The 14,682-nt window shown below is 45.9% G+C and overlaps 1 protein-coding gene across 1 annotated transcript; it reads left to right on the top strand.

Moving 5' to 3' along the window:
• The first annotated feature begins 1,127 nt into the window (after positions 1-1,127).
• LOC307245084 (alanine aminotransferase 2-like) lies at positions 1,128-14,587 on the top strand. Its single transcript, XM_080020495.1, has 11 exons — positions 1,128-1,426; positions 6,943-7,032; positions 7,386-7,494; positions 7,949-8,082; positions 9,881-10,124; positions 10,725-10,804; positions 10,917-11,053; positions 11,176-11,350; positions 11,987-12,142; positions 12,251-12,363; positions 13,377-14,587. The coding sequence occupies exons 1-11, from the start codon at positions 1,280-1,282 to the stop codon at positions 13,465-13,467; spliced, it is 1,476 nt and encodes a 491-aa protein (XP_079876621.1). The 5' UTR covers positions 1,128-1,279; the 3' UTR covers positions 13,468-14,587.
• Positions 14,588-14,682: the final 95 nt, after the last annotated feature.

Raw genomic sequence — 14,682 nt, 5'->3', positions numbered from 1 at the left:
TGTATCACGGATTTCAGTCACACAATGAATTGACGGAAAGCCGTTTACCCCTCCGACACCTGAATTGTCACTAGATGACAAGGCTGTAAAAATTCCTCCTATAAAGCGTAATATAAGACATAATGGTACTGTACTAACCAGCCCGGTTTGTCGCGACTCTGCATAACGTCTTCTGATGGCCCCGCTGTCATCTTGTTGCAAAAAAAAAGTTACTTGAATTGAATTTTTGTTTCAAGCTATTTCTTTGCTTCGAAAAAATGTTTCCAGTAATTATTTACATTTTTTTTAAGCATTTTAAAAACATTTTCGCTTCGACAAAAGTGTTTCAAGTTATTATTTAGGTTTTTTGAAGCATTTTTAAAAACATTTTTGCTTCGAAAAAAGAGTTTCAATTTATTATTTAGGTTTTTTTTTTTAAGCATTTTTAAGAACATTTGTGCTTCGAAAAGTGTTTCAAGCTATTGATCACGTTTTTTTGTACATTTTTTTCATGGAAAAAGTGTTTGAAGTTATTATTTACGTTTTTTTAAAGCCTTTTTTTTTTTTTACATTTTTGCTTCGAAAAAAGTGTTTGAAGTTATTATTTACGTTCGAAAAAAATTCAACCTTTTTTTCATGGAAAAATTGTTTCAAGTTATTATTGACGTTTTTAAGCATTTTTTTAAAACCTTGTTTTTCATGCAAAAAATGTTCAATGTTATTGATTACGTTTTTTAAGCATTTATTTAAACATTCTCGCTAACGTTTTTTTAAACCTTTTTTTTTAACTTTTTTTTTTTCATGGAAAAAGTTTTTCCAAGTTATTATTTAATATTTTAAAGCATTTTTTAAATCTTTTTTTGTTGTTGTTGTTGTTGCTGTTTTGTCTTTTTAAGTTTTACACCCTTTTTTTTTTTTTTTGCTTCGACTAATAACTTTTTTCAGAGGAAGCGCTTGAACGTGTCAATTTCGGTTTCGGTTGTTGAGTGGGTGGAGCGGGTGGAGTTCCAGAGCGCCGGGGGAACTGTTCCTCCGAAGTGAGTGGAACGGATCGAGCCAATGGGACGCGAGAGGAGCGGAGGCGTGACGGCACTTCTGGGCCGCCTTCGGAGACCGTAGCGGGGGGAACTGGGGGGGGGGGACAGACAGCAGCTGAACCGGGACGGGGAAGGACCCGCGGCGACACTGCATAACTTCCTGTGGCGCTCAGAGGAGAGACCACCGATCAGCCACCGATCACACTAAACAACAACAACAACAACAACAACAACATCATCATCATCATCATCCAAAAAGAAGAATGCCCCGAGGAGAGGTGAACGGAGCCGCCCACCCGGGCAAGGTGTTGACGCTGGACACTATGAATCCCAACGTGAAGCGGGTGGAATACGCGGTCCGCGGTCCCATAGTGCAACGCGCCTTGCAGATCGAGAAAGAGCTGAAGGAGGTAAGAGGTCCACGGCATGTACGAGCTCCACTGAGCTCATGTACGACACCTGGTGCGATGAAGTGTTGTGCAATGCGTGCATAGTTCACTCACTGTAAAAATCAGTTGTTAAATGTTATGTTATAGATGTCCTGTGCATACTTCACTAATGTATATTTCACATAATACATACTTCACTAATGTATAGTTCACTAATGCATACTCAAATAATGTATAGTTCACTAATGCATACTCAAATAATGTATAGTTCACTAATGCATACTCAAATAATGTATAGTTCACTAATGCTTACTCAAATAATGTATAGTTCACTAATGCATACTCAAATAATGTATAGTTCACTAATGCTTAGTTCACTAATGTATACTTCACTAATGTATACTTCACTAATGCATCATCAATAAGGTGTTCCGTGGGTGGGCGCTCAGGGCTCCTGGCCGGGTGGAACGTCTGGTCGGCTGTGGTGGGGCAGGGGGCTCACCCTTGTGCGGGGCGTGGGGTGGGCATGGGGGTCCCGCCGGCTAGCCTGCTGGGCGGGGGGTTCGGATGGGGTGTCGGTATGTATGATGGGGGTGGGTTGTATGTGGGCGCCTCAGGGGTGCGGGGTCTCTTCGCCCTCCCTGGGACTGGGCGATGCTCCTTGGGGCCGGGCTGGGGGTTGCTCCCCGGGCTTCCGGCTTCTCTGGGGGCTGGGGGGTCTTCTGGGGCTGCAGGGCGGGGTGCTCGGGGGGTTTCCTGCAGCAGCGGGGTGTCTGTACGGGTGTGGGACTCCGGGGGGGCTTCGAGGCCTTTTCCGCTGCTTGAGGCGTTACAACATAATACCAACCTTGTACACCAGAACCAATTGGGATAAGTCCTGTACACTCACCAGTGGACACTACATTTAAAATATATATATTTTTTATGAGGTTAACTTTAAAAAGTCAAAATACTAAGCAAAAATCTTTGTTTATTAACAAAAATATTTTGAAAAATTAATTGCAAAGCATTGCAACGCTACTTTTTCCATTATTAGACACACACACACACACACACACACACACACTACCAACACATGGTTTGAACTCACCCCATGAACGGTTGCATCCCTCTCCATTTCTTCCTCATTTACTGCCATAACTATGAAAGGAAGAGGCCATGTGACCAATTGCTATTCCAGTTTTTCTGGACTTTATTAACTCTGTTTTTTCGATACATGTTGTCATCCGATTTTTGTTTTTTTCCGTCTACATGTTATTGTTGTTGTTAAAGAATGAAATAAAAAAAATATATATATCATTTGCATAGTTCACTGCTGCGTTCCTCTATATGCCACTTGCTGCAACAGTGAGGTATTTGAATGTCCTGTGCATATTTCACTGACTCCAACAATAAGTTGCAATAATGTCTTGGGTATACTCCGCTATTGCATACTTCACTACTGCAACAGTGAGATGTAGCAATGTCTTCAAAGAAAGAGTAAAAGAGATGGAGAGAGAAAGTGAAGTGGAACCAAAGATCAACACAAGCTTCATACTATTATATTAATGCTGTGTGTGTGTATATATATATATATATTATTCGACTTTAGGTTCCTTTTCATAGGAAATAATGTATATTTTTTTATGCAATGAATTAATGTAGGCTGTTTTTTGGGGGGAAGTGTAATGAATTAAAATGCAATTTGCAAAACTTTCAATTTCCTGTTCCTGATACTGTATTTGGCGTGAAGCCAAACACAGTATCCTATGGAGCGATGGAAGTCTGTGTAATCATCTGGAAGCAGTGGCAGTTGCTGGCGTGTACATTCTACCTCTTGCCTAAGCCCGAGGCGTCGGCGGGATCCTCAGTGTTGTGGATACGCATACGCCGAAGAACTATTATGTAAGAGAAGAAGAGAAGAAGAGTTCTCTCTCTCTCTCTCTCTCTCTCTCTCTCTCTCTCTCTCCTCTCTTTTGTCTCTTTGGCCTCCCTCCCTCCCTCCTCGCCTGCAGGGGAGCATTTCATTGAACTAGGCCAGAGTTTATGGGGCCCTGCAGGGTTCCGGGCCATTTTCCCCCGCAACAGGGATTCAGAAAGGATATTAAAGTTCATGAAATATGTGTTTACCTCTACCAGAGTAAAAATGAAGCAAAGCTAAGTGATCCATGTTGAGGTTTATTGTTTTAAGGAATGAACACGGAGGACAGTGGCAAAGCCGGATAAGTCAGAGCAAGGAATCTTAGAGAAGTAAGGTTAGGAACTCGGCATCCCGTAAGGTTGTCATTTAGAGCACACACTTCGTTTTATAACAAATGCCGAGCCCGCGGTCTGGTGTAATGGGGCGCTGGCCATTGTGTGTGCCTCTGAAGGCGCATTCACTTAGAATGTAAAATCCAGGAGGTCTGAGCAGTGTTGGATGTACAGCAGTGTCCCCGGTCAGCTGAGAAAACGCTTCCTGTCAGGTCTGCGAGTGGATCGCTTTTGCAGAGGGCTCAGCATTTTGTGTGTGTGTGCAGTTGTGTGTGTGTGTGTGTGTGTGTGTGTGTGTGTGTGTGTGTGTGTGTGTGTCGCTGAAAAGTGTTAGACAATATTTTGCAGAGGAAATGGATAAGTTGTAGAAGTTCTTTGTAAAATGCGCACACTAAAAAATTCGGACGTCGGAGCTGGTTCATTCTGCCCTGAACGGTGGCGGAACAACAAGGCTTCCCCCGGTCATGTAATCAGCGACTGGTACCAAAACCAGCGGCGGGACTCGGTGTCCCCCTCCGAGCGAGAACAGCGGCCCCTTTGTTGGACCACAACAGGTGGGGGGTGGGGGTGGTGGTGTGGGGTGGAGTGAGCCCTTGTCCAAAGTCTGAAGCAACACGATCACATTTGCAGGCCTCGCATCCGCCTTTATATAAAGCTACCCATACATCAGAAATGCAAATATTGACACCGGTCAAAACCCTGAAGGGATCCGTGTGGTCCCCGGGAGCCACTTCACCGGGTGCTTCCACACACAAGAACGAGCCGATGTGACGGGACGGTGGTCACCAGACCCTTTTTTGGCCGGCAGGTTTTTTGGTTTTTTTCTACTGGGTGTGCAGTGAGCGGACCTCCTCTCAGACCCGTCCGGCCAGTCTGCGAGGTCTCTCGGATGACGTGACAGTTATCCAACAGTGCCGTTCCCGTCCGGTCGGTAAATGTGATGAGACGGGACTTTCGTGCCCGTCTGGTGCCAGTGAGGAAATGTGTCGGAATCGAGGTTGAGCACCGACACGTCATGTTGCGGCGTAATCCTATCGTGGCAATAGCAGAAGTGGAACATCACTTTCAGTAAAACACCCTCATGGGGACAGAACCAGAGTTTGCAGGGACAAACAGTGTCAAGAAGAAACAGGAGGCGCTAAGTAAGTTGAGGGGACTAACAGAAGGATATATTATCAGAAAGACATTACTCAGCCAAAACGTAAATGCCCTGGTTGCATAACAGGGAGTATTTTGGGGTTGGATAACAAGGATTCAAAGGCCTGAAGCAAGGTGAGGTCCATAACGAAAGGTGAAGGAGACTGGGCCCTCGTTTTGGGGGCATTACAAGAAGCCGATGAATTCCGATGTCGCTTTACGCAAACACCGCTGGGACATGGAGTAAATGTATCGAGTTCCCCGACCGGGTCGGGATTACATTTCAATTATAAACAGTGAAATCCCGATTTCACTGATTTCACCCGTCCTGACATCCAGAGTCCTGGTTAAGTCACAAGTCAAGTTTAAACAAAAAAAGAAAAAAAGAAGCGGCTTCTTCTGCCGCCGGTCAACCCCTGCGATGCTTCCAAGTATTGTTGTCCTGCCTGTCCCAAACTGTGTGTGTGTGTGTGTGTGTGTGTGTGTGTGTGTGTGTGTGTGTGTGTGTGTGTGTGTGTGTGTGTGTGTGTGTGTGCGCGTGCGTCCGTGCGTGCGTGTCTTTAGCGAGACCTGCGTCAAGTCCAAAGTGCTTGAGTACACTGATATGAGAACTGGTTTGCTCATTGAGTCAGAAGAGAGCGACCTCCTTCACTAATTGGCGGCTCATGTGTTCTTGTGGCACAGTAACTCAACACGAAGACGAGGGTTTCGAATGAGATCCGAAAGCACATTTTTATCTCGTTTACAAAGGAGGACTCTTTAGCTACAAGATAATAAAGCGGCTTTTGGGCCCAATTCCACCCCTTTTTAACAGTTGTGAGCAAATTCCATTTTTTTTTTCCACGGTGCTAAACATTATCATGGCAGATTAGCCAAAACAAAAAAGTGCAATAAATAGTATCGGTAGTTCTAGCCCGCCTCGTTGGTTTATTCTAAAGTCACCTTTGTGTCAAATCTTGTTTGGATTCAAATCTGTTAGTGTGTGTTGTGCTGTTTGGGCAAATCGTTCGCTCTCCACACACAGCAGGAAACACAGTTAAATCTACCCTGATACGTCGTTCTGCGCGGGGTTTTCTCACATTTTCAACACCTCTCAAGATTTGAAAGATCCTGGCCTGCAGGGACGGCCTTTAAGAAGAATTTCCCTTTCAATTTCAATCCGCTCGCGAGTTGGAGGAAAAACCCCGCCCGCCGCCCGTCATAACTCAGCTGCGTTCGAGGCCTGCCCCACGAATACGAACGATGAATATTTGTGATGCCTCCCGGCTCTGCCGTTGCGTAAGCGCCCCGCATTCTCTCCGTTGGTCGCCGGCTCGCACTCAAGACGCCGCTTGTCGAAATTATACGAGGACTTGGAGGAGTCGTCAGTCTGCTTTTTGACAAGATGATTCATTGAGGGTGGTGGTGCTGCTGTAGGTGGTACTGCGCTTATGGTATAAACATAGTTGTACATTGTGCTCCCTGTTCAGAGGTCACAATGTTACACAACCAAAAGCAAATATTCATCTTGATACATCTGTGTGGCGGACCAAGGGGCGTGGTCGAGCACCGGCCGCAGACAACAGCGGGGTTCCCTTTCCGGCGGCCGCCAAGCTGCCTCAAATCTGGGCGCCGATTCGGCAGATTCGAGGCGTGGAGCTTTCTTGATGTTTGTCTGCCTTGCAGAGGGGATCGGCGCCCGGGCTCGCCAGCCGACCGGGAGCCAGAGCGCGGAAAGCCATTCCTCCTGCGCCCAAAATTGTTATCGCCACCATCATTATTATTATTATTTATACTTGTGGCCAGCGAGCTTTTTGTTCACGATACAATAAAAACTGAAAGAAAGGTCTCCGTCTCCCTCCCTAAACCCCTACCTGTGGGCTGAGACTCCCGCAATCTTGTATTAAAATCTGTGTTTTTGCAGTGGCTTGCAAGTTGTGCCCTTCTTCCATGAATTGCAAAGCACGAAAAACAAGGTTCACAAATGCTGAGCAAGTGTTTACTGTTGAAATTGTGGTGTCTCTCCGAACGGTTAGGGACAAAAAGGTAGTCGGAAAAACTCCATAATACCACTACGATGCGCGAACGCACGTTCTGACACATGCGAACCAGCCCGCACAAACGGGTGAGAAGAAACTCTTTTACTCTTCACTCAGAAATTTGCCTTCTCCCTCCGTCTCCCTCCCCAGGGCGTCAAGAAGCCCTTCACGGAAGTCATCAAGGCCAACATTGGCGACGCCCACGCCATGGGGCAGAAGCCTATCACATTTCTCAGACAGGTTGGTTCACGTTTGAAGCCAAACCCATTTTTTCTTTGTTCATTCTTTCTTAAAAAACAAACAAAAAAAAAAACACTTTCTAAAATTCTTAAATAAATGTCCCATCTGTTTTGACCTTTTGGTGTACTCGCTTCCGTTCAAAAAAGACCCGAACTGTTTTGATTCATTCAGATTGGTATACGTACATTATCTAACTCATTAGCACAAGTTTTTTTTCCTGATATTAAAACAACAGCATCCAACGTGGGAACGTTTGATTCATGTGAATCTACTGACGCCTTGTTAATTACAAAATACCATTCATCTTCTGCTTTTACACTCCTACTTGCGTGGGTGGTGCCCGTGTCTCCCAGGTCTTGGCGTTGTGCTGCTACCCCGAGCTCCTCAAAGACGACAGATTTCCAGAGGACGCCAAGAAACGGGCGGAGCGCATCCTCCACGCCTGCGGTGGACAGAGCATCGGTCGGTCGGCCTTCCTTCGCTTCCCTGGACCTGCTCTGCGGAGCCCTTTCGGAAATAGGCGATTAAAACCAATAAATATGTAATCACCACACTCAATTAGCAAACGTATTGGCTATTTGAATAATGTTTTTGGTCGGTATTCAGTCCTATTGGAACAAGGATTATTTGTTTTCCTATGTAGCAATAAGATAAAGTGGAAATTGGAACACATTTTGGTACCTGATGGTATTCCATCAGAGGCGCTGGGATCCTCCGTTGTGCAAAGCGGCTCCTCTGACGTGATAACAGAACGCTCCGGAGCGGCCCGCCGCCGCCGGCCGTTTGTTCTGATCGGCGGCCCGTTTCGGAGCCGCCGTTTTTCGAACTCGCTCATTTGCACGGCTCGTACCTCCGTTGCGATAGTGGGGCTGTTTATCCACGCGCCGCCTTTTCAAACCCCTGTCGCGCCTTCCAGGGGCCTACAGCGCCAGCCAGGGGATCGAGTGCATCCGCCAGGACGTGGCTCGCTACATCGAGAGGAGAGACGGCGGGATCGCCTCCAGTCCCGACGACATCTACCTTTCCACAGGCGCCAGCGATGCCATAGTGGTAGGATGGCTTCCTCCCGTTGTTCCCCTTTTTTTTTTTTTTTTTTTTTGGTGGAAAAATGCTGATGATCTCAAAACAGAACCTACGTAACCTTACCGAAAAATCTACCGCCTTGAAATCTTGCCGTGGTGTTTTTTAATCAAAATGGCCTTTTCCAAACCACATTCTGCCCTTTGACATCAGCGCGTCCAATTTCGTCCTAGGTCAGCTTTTCCCAACATGGGGGTTGTGGACCCGCGTCGAGGTCGCAGGGTCAAACATTCGTTGGGCAAGTCAAACTTTATTGATACGCGACATTTCATACAGAAGGAAAACCAATGTGCTTTCCATTCGAAAACGCTTAACCGACAAAAATGATCAGATATGACCATAAGGTTTACTTGCCAATGTTTCCATGTGAGAGCTTCTGCACATCTGCGGAACGCCGGCAGACTCTGCTACCTCACATTTACATTTTACTTTGGGAATGGCGGAAACGCCAGTGCCGGATTACCCCCCATGCCTGGCCTGTGGATAGACAGGCGAGGAGGGCTGAGATATATTTAGGAGGCAGGCCCTTTACTGCTTTGTCAACAAGCCCTGGGATTTTAAAATCTATTCCTGGGGACAGAACAGGTGTAATATGCTCTGATCCCAGAACAGTCGGAACCCAGGTCCCGTCGGGAATGAGCCGCAACATCCCGCAGCCTTCATGGGAAGACTTAAGAAAGACCTTTACAGCCGTGCAATCCGCTGGCCACGTAGACATATGTCAGTTTTTATGAATCGGGCTCGGATAGAAAGCTTTTTATTTCGGCCGTATATACACATAAAAAAAAAACGATCTTGAACTCGTGACGCTGAGAATTGAGGTCAGAATCGATAATTGCTCTGAGACGACCTTGTGCTGTTGGCTTGGCCCCCCGCGTTTCCGTCCTCTACTAAAATCGAATTACGGGAGGATCAAGACGGCGCCGGTTACAGGTTGGGTTAGGTGATCCAGCACTCCATCTGTTTTTGTCTGTTGTTTAAAGAATGTAAACATTAACTGTGCATTCTTTATATGATTGTTGATAAGCTCGGGAAAAAAAAAAAGAATACCGAATACCTTGTTGCAGTTGTGAACCCTGTCTGTACAGAAGAGGTTTTTTGTTTTTTTTGCCACCCTTCTGAACGATAACCTGTGGACCAACCTGTAAATCATTTCTCCGCTTGTCGGTAAAGGCTTACGATTTTACAGAGAATTGTCGCCAATGAGCTCGTTCCAGATCATGCGATGATGATTTAGTAGGTTAATCATCACTCCTGCAGTGTGACTGCCAATGAGTTGTTGCCAGTAGCCAATAGGACATATAAAAAAAATCTGCTGTAAATCCAACTTTCGATTTCCAGTGAGTCCTTTAGTGACGATCACGTGCAGAGTGCATGCTGGGTCATCAGAAAGCGAAGAAAGAGCGTCGTGCACGGATGGACTCTCACCACGTGACTTCACCTGACCAGCTGTGACGATGCAGTCAATCTCGATGGAGATTTTGGAAGGTCGCGCAGAATATTCACCGGCAAAACCCAAATCCGTAACACGGAAAAAAGGGTGGTGGGGCACCGACCTCGGTGACCTCCCTTGTCCCATTTTCCTTTCACCATCTACATTGTTCTTTCCTTCTACATCTCATACGTCATTTCCACCTCCACCTCCATCGGGTGGACACTCCAACGCGCATGCTGTGACGGGGGAGGGACGTCTGTCCGTCGCTTTCTCCTCTAACCCCGCCACCGTTTCACTGAGACATTTTGTCTTGGCCTCTCTCTTTTCCGTCAGACCATGCTCAAGCTGCTGGTGTGCGGCGAGGGCCACGGGCGCACCGGCGTGATGATCTCCATACCGCAGTACCCGCTCTACTCAGCCGCCCTGGCCGAGCTGGGGGCCGTGCAGATCAACTACTACCTGGACGAGGAGAAGGCCTGGGGCCTGAACAGCGCCGAGCTCAAGAGGGCGCTGACGGCAGCCCGCCAGCACTGCAACCCGCGGGCCCTCTGCATCATCAACCCCGGAAACCCCACAGGTGAGCAGGGCGGCCGCGTTCTTTCTGCGGGTCGTGTTTATGAAGCTCTCCCATCCAAAAAGTCCCGGTTCCAGACCCAAATGGCCACGCAGCAGAATTCCGATTCGTCCGATTTGGTTTTGAGAGCAGTGGCGGCACTCGGATGTTGATCCACGACAACTTCCTTATCGCGTCTGGGGCGCTTGGCTGCAGCTGCGGCTCAAGGGTGCGTGGGGGAAAAGTTTGTCTGAAATGAAAGTCATATTGTTTGAACAATATGACTTTCATACGCTGGAGGAAATGACCTTGAAATAAAAAGAGCCAGGCAATGATTAAAAACAGGATTAAAATACGTATTAAAAAACATTTATCTGTTTAATATTTTCACTCATTGGAGGGTAATCAATAAAATAATTGAAATTATTAAACTATTTAACTGTGTGTTACTTTAATTTGACGGCCTATTAGTGACATTTCGTGTATAAATCTCGTTTTGTGTATAAATCTCTCTCGTTGAGGACTCCAGGGGGGTTTTAAGGGTGTTGAACGGTAGATTTTTTTTCACTGTCTTCGGTAAAATCTCCTCCATGAAAATCTTTGGGACTTGTTTTCCGCTTTCAGGTCAGGTCCAGAGTCGTCAGTGCATCGAAGACGTGATCCGATTCGCAAAAGAGGAGAGCCTCTTCCTCATGGCCGATGAGGTGACTCCCCACCCTCCCTTTTCCGTCTTTTTTCTTTCTTTTGGGACCGCGACCGAATTACAGCGCCCGATCGTTTTATCTAAAGCGCCGCGTCGTCCTCCTCCCGCCTCAGGTTTACCAGGACAACGTGTATGCGGATGGATGTGCGTTCCACTCCTTCAAGAAAGTGCTGTTTGAGATGGGGCCGGAGTATTCCAGCACGGTGGAGCTGGCCTCCTTCCATTCCACTTCCAAATGCTACATGGGAGAGTAAGGGCGCACACACAGGCACGCACACACACACACACACACACACACACGACCACAAATAAACAAATATAGTCAGTGAGTGTCCTTCAAAAGGCCCAAATGACAATCCCTCCACGTGCCAGGTGTGGCTTCCGTGGCGGCTACATGGAGGTGATCAACCTGGACGCCGAGGTGAAGGCCCAGCTCACCAAGCTGGTGTCGGTGCGTCTGTGTCCGCCCGTCTCCGGACAGGCCCTGCTGGACGTGGTGGTCAACCACCCGCAGCCCGACGAGCCGTCCTACGCCGAGTTTATGAAGGTCTGAACGCGGAGGGACACATACACACACACACAATACACACACTGGTGCAACCTTGCAGAAATGTGCCTCCTTTTTTTTCACCACCAGGGGTTGTGAGTTTTCATTCTCTGAAATTGTTCCAGTGTTAAATGCATTTTTTTTTTTCTTCTTTCTAACGGTCCCTTCCAATTATTCATTTGTTAATTCAAATGACACTTTCCTGAAATTACTAATTGGTCGACCCAATTGAGCAATTATTCAATAAGGCATTTGTATGCTCAACTTCCACCCTCTAAATCGTTCCATCTGAATTCTAGTCGAAATAAGATGGTGCGCTGTCATCAACACCCTTACTTTTATCTTTGTAAACACATCGCAAGCGAATAATAGATGCCTTTTACCCGCTCTGCACCCAGCAGGGAACCCAGTGTTCTATGACAATGACAAATATTTTAACAAGGAAATTAATTTGTATTCGAGTGCGCCATGTCAATTTGTGGGCACGGATTCTGGAATGTGTGGAATTTTAATGAATTTCACAACAACATGATCCTCCATACTTTTCCTATTTTTATTTTTTCCAATGGTTGAGGTCTTGCTCACAACCTTGCTTCTAGTTAGAGGTGGTGTAAACCTTCCTCGTTGGCCCCGTAGGAGCGGACAGCCGTGCTGGCAGATTTAGCTGAGAAGGCCAAGCTGACGGAGCAGACTTTCAACAAGGTTCCTGGGATCTGCTGCAACCCCGTGCAGGGGGCCATGTACACGTTCCCGCGCATCACCCTACCCCAGAAAGCCATCGACCAGGCTAAGGTCTGCACTTTCAGCTTGTTCCGTATTTATTGCGACTTTTGGAGTTCGGTTGTGCACCCTGACTCACTGTGTGTGTGTGTGTGTGTGTGTGTGTGTGTGTGCACGCAGGAGAGAGGCCAGCAACCCGACATGCTCTACTGCATGAAGCTGCTGGAGGAGACCGGAATCTGCCTGGTTCCAGGGAGCGGCTTTGGCCAGAGAGATGGAACCTACCACTTCAGGTGAGTCTGCAGCTGCTTGTTGGAACAACATGCAAACCATAAAAGTCCAACTGAGCAAAGAGGCAATACTCCAATTATGTATCATTCACCTTGAGGAGTGCATGGAATTTCACACGTGAGGCAGAGGGGGGTAGGTAAGTTGACCCTTCGCGTTAAAATTCTTTTTTTTTTGCCTGATGGAATATACAAACAATACTCCCAACCATCTGACTATGGTCAATTTAAAGCAAAACTCATTTTCTCTTAATATTTGGGAGTCAACCTGCATGGGATCAAAATCTTTTTAATTGATCCAATACAATGGCGACCACTTTCTTCAGTGTCCCCCATTAGGTTAGAAAATACCTGAGTTTCCCTTAAAGGCTTTCCTTTAAAGTTCCTGTAAAGCAACAAAAAATGTGTTATTAACCACCCAGCCAAATTTTAACAATTAAACATTTTTTCAAAGTATATAAAATTATGTTCAAAATTGTGGGGGGGGGGGAAAGCGGCACTGGAAGGCGCTTGTCGGTGCCCTCGAATTCACGGGAGAGGCAAAATAAGCGACGTACATGGCCAAATCCCACTTGTTTGCAAAATCGAAGATGTAAACTATAATTCACTGAAACCTTGAAGTAAAAGGCAAACAAACAAAGAGACCTGCCGGGCTTGGGCTCCATCGTCGCCGCCACCTTGTCGCGGCGCGGTAACAGGCGTGCGTATAATAGCAATAATCCAACTAATGAGTAATTTCCCGAAGCGCCACGTTCCTCCATGTTTGTTTACCCTCGTTCCCACGTGCAGATAACGTACAGCACTGTGACATCAAATATTGCCGTGAAGCAGTTCTGCGCCGATTGGCAACATAGCGATAGAAACGGTATAAAAAAATTTACATATATGGAAGTCATTGCTCTATGATCTGAGGATGTACAGTATATCATATCGCGCAGCCCTTGCTCCATGTACAAACGCTGTTGTTCTAGTCAGCGGGTGACCTCACCTGTCTGTCCTTCCCCGGCCTCTCTGTCCAGAATGACCATCCTGCCTCCCACTGACAAGCTGAAGGTGGTGCTGCAGAAGATCGGGGAGTTCCACCAGCGCTTCACCCTGGAATATTCTTAACGCCGCTCTCTGGAGAAACCTGCAGAAAGTCGATCCGTTGTGTAATCTACACCTGGAAAAAAGCTAGGAACCAGTAGAACAAAAAAAAAAAAAGAAAAACCTTAATGTGCCTTTGTGTTGGGGAATGAGTGGGGGGTTGAAATCTGTTCCCAATGAAATTTGGTTCTGCTCTCAGGATCAACTTAAATCATATCAACTGGATGGAGATGGAAACATTCGTGCCAGATCTTGTAACATTTTTGCGGGCAATAGGGGAGATGAACTGATGCCCTAACAGGGATGATTTGGGTCCATCACAGAAAGGTATTTGTGGAATCAGACTTTGATTTGGGAATTTTGTGATTGTGGGCTAATATGAAAACAAAAATTGACATTAGGTAATCCAAAAAATGTGTTTATGTAAATCGCCAGTTTCCCAATTCACTATCATGTCAGAGCACATACAACATTTGTATGTCCCAAGGTAATAGTTTTACTCCTATTAACTTTCGGCATTGATTCCAAGACGCTTGAGAAACCCGGCCCAGACCGCTCCTGGACATGGTGTGTTAATTGTAATAACTAATTTCTCTCTTTTAAGCTCTTATTTTCATAATATGTTAAAATAATAGAAATACAATTGAATTGTTGAATTAAAAAAAAAAAAAAAAAAGTACTACAATCTGTTAAAATTGGATGACATTTCATGTTCAATTAAATATTAATGATCCCTGTGGGATGAGCGCGGTGTTCTGGGATAATAATCGACAAGATGCACTTTAACCGTGGTAACAGGCCGGTGCTGTGATACTTAAGATACATTTCCAGTTTTGTTGCTTGTACTGCAGCTATACCAACAATGTTCCAGAATCAAACCCTCCTCCTGCCCCTCGTAGTGCCATTGTGGTCTGTATCTGTGAACAGGTATTAAAAAAGGTCATATACCATGGTCCGAAATACCTGGGCATCTATGAAACTGGTACATTTAGGAATGTGTCTTAAGTCTTATAAATGTGGACATTTATAACAACAGTTTGTAATTTTGTTGAAAAATGAAAGTATTTGATCTGACAATGAAAGTTTTTTTTGTTTTTTTTAACTCAACCTTTTAGTGATGCCAAATAAAGTTCTATCAATGGTGCTGTCGTTGGCTATAAAAACATTAATTATCACAAGTACGATTTCTGAAAAGTCCGCCGGCCTCCCATCTTCAGTGCAAACCCAAAGACCACCACA

This window comes from Zeus faber (genome assembly GCF_960531495.2).
Source record: "Zeus faber genome assembly, chromosome: 19".
NCBI classification, from domain to species: domain Eukaryota; kingdom Metazoa; phylum Chordata; class Actinopteri; order Zeiformes; family Zeidae; genus Zeus; species Zeus faber.
Note: the sequence above shows the minus strand (reverse complement) of the source record. Positions and strands in the feature narration are given on the sequence as shown.

Bases quoted from the DNA above. Each gene is read 5' to 3' on its own strand.
- LOC307245084 (XM_080020495.1), top strand. From the start codon at position 1,280: ATGCCCCGAGGAGAGGTGAACGGAGCCGCCCACCCGGGCAAGGTGTTG. The intron at 7,495-7,948 runs GTCGGTCGGCCT...CGCGCCTTCCAG, and splicing joins CTGCGGTGGACAGAGCATCG to GGGCCTACAGCGCCAGCCAG. The intron at 10,125-10,724 runs GTGAGCAGGGCG...TTCCGCTTTCAG, and splicing joins CAACCCCGGAAACCCCACAG to GTCAGGTCCAGAGTCGTCAG.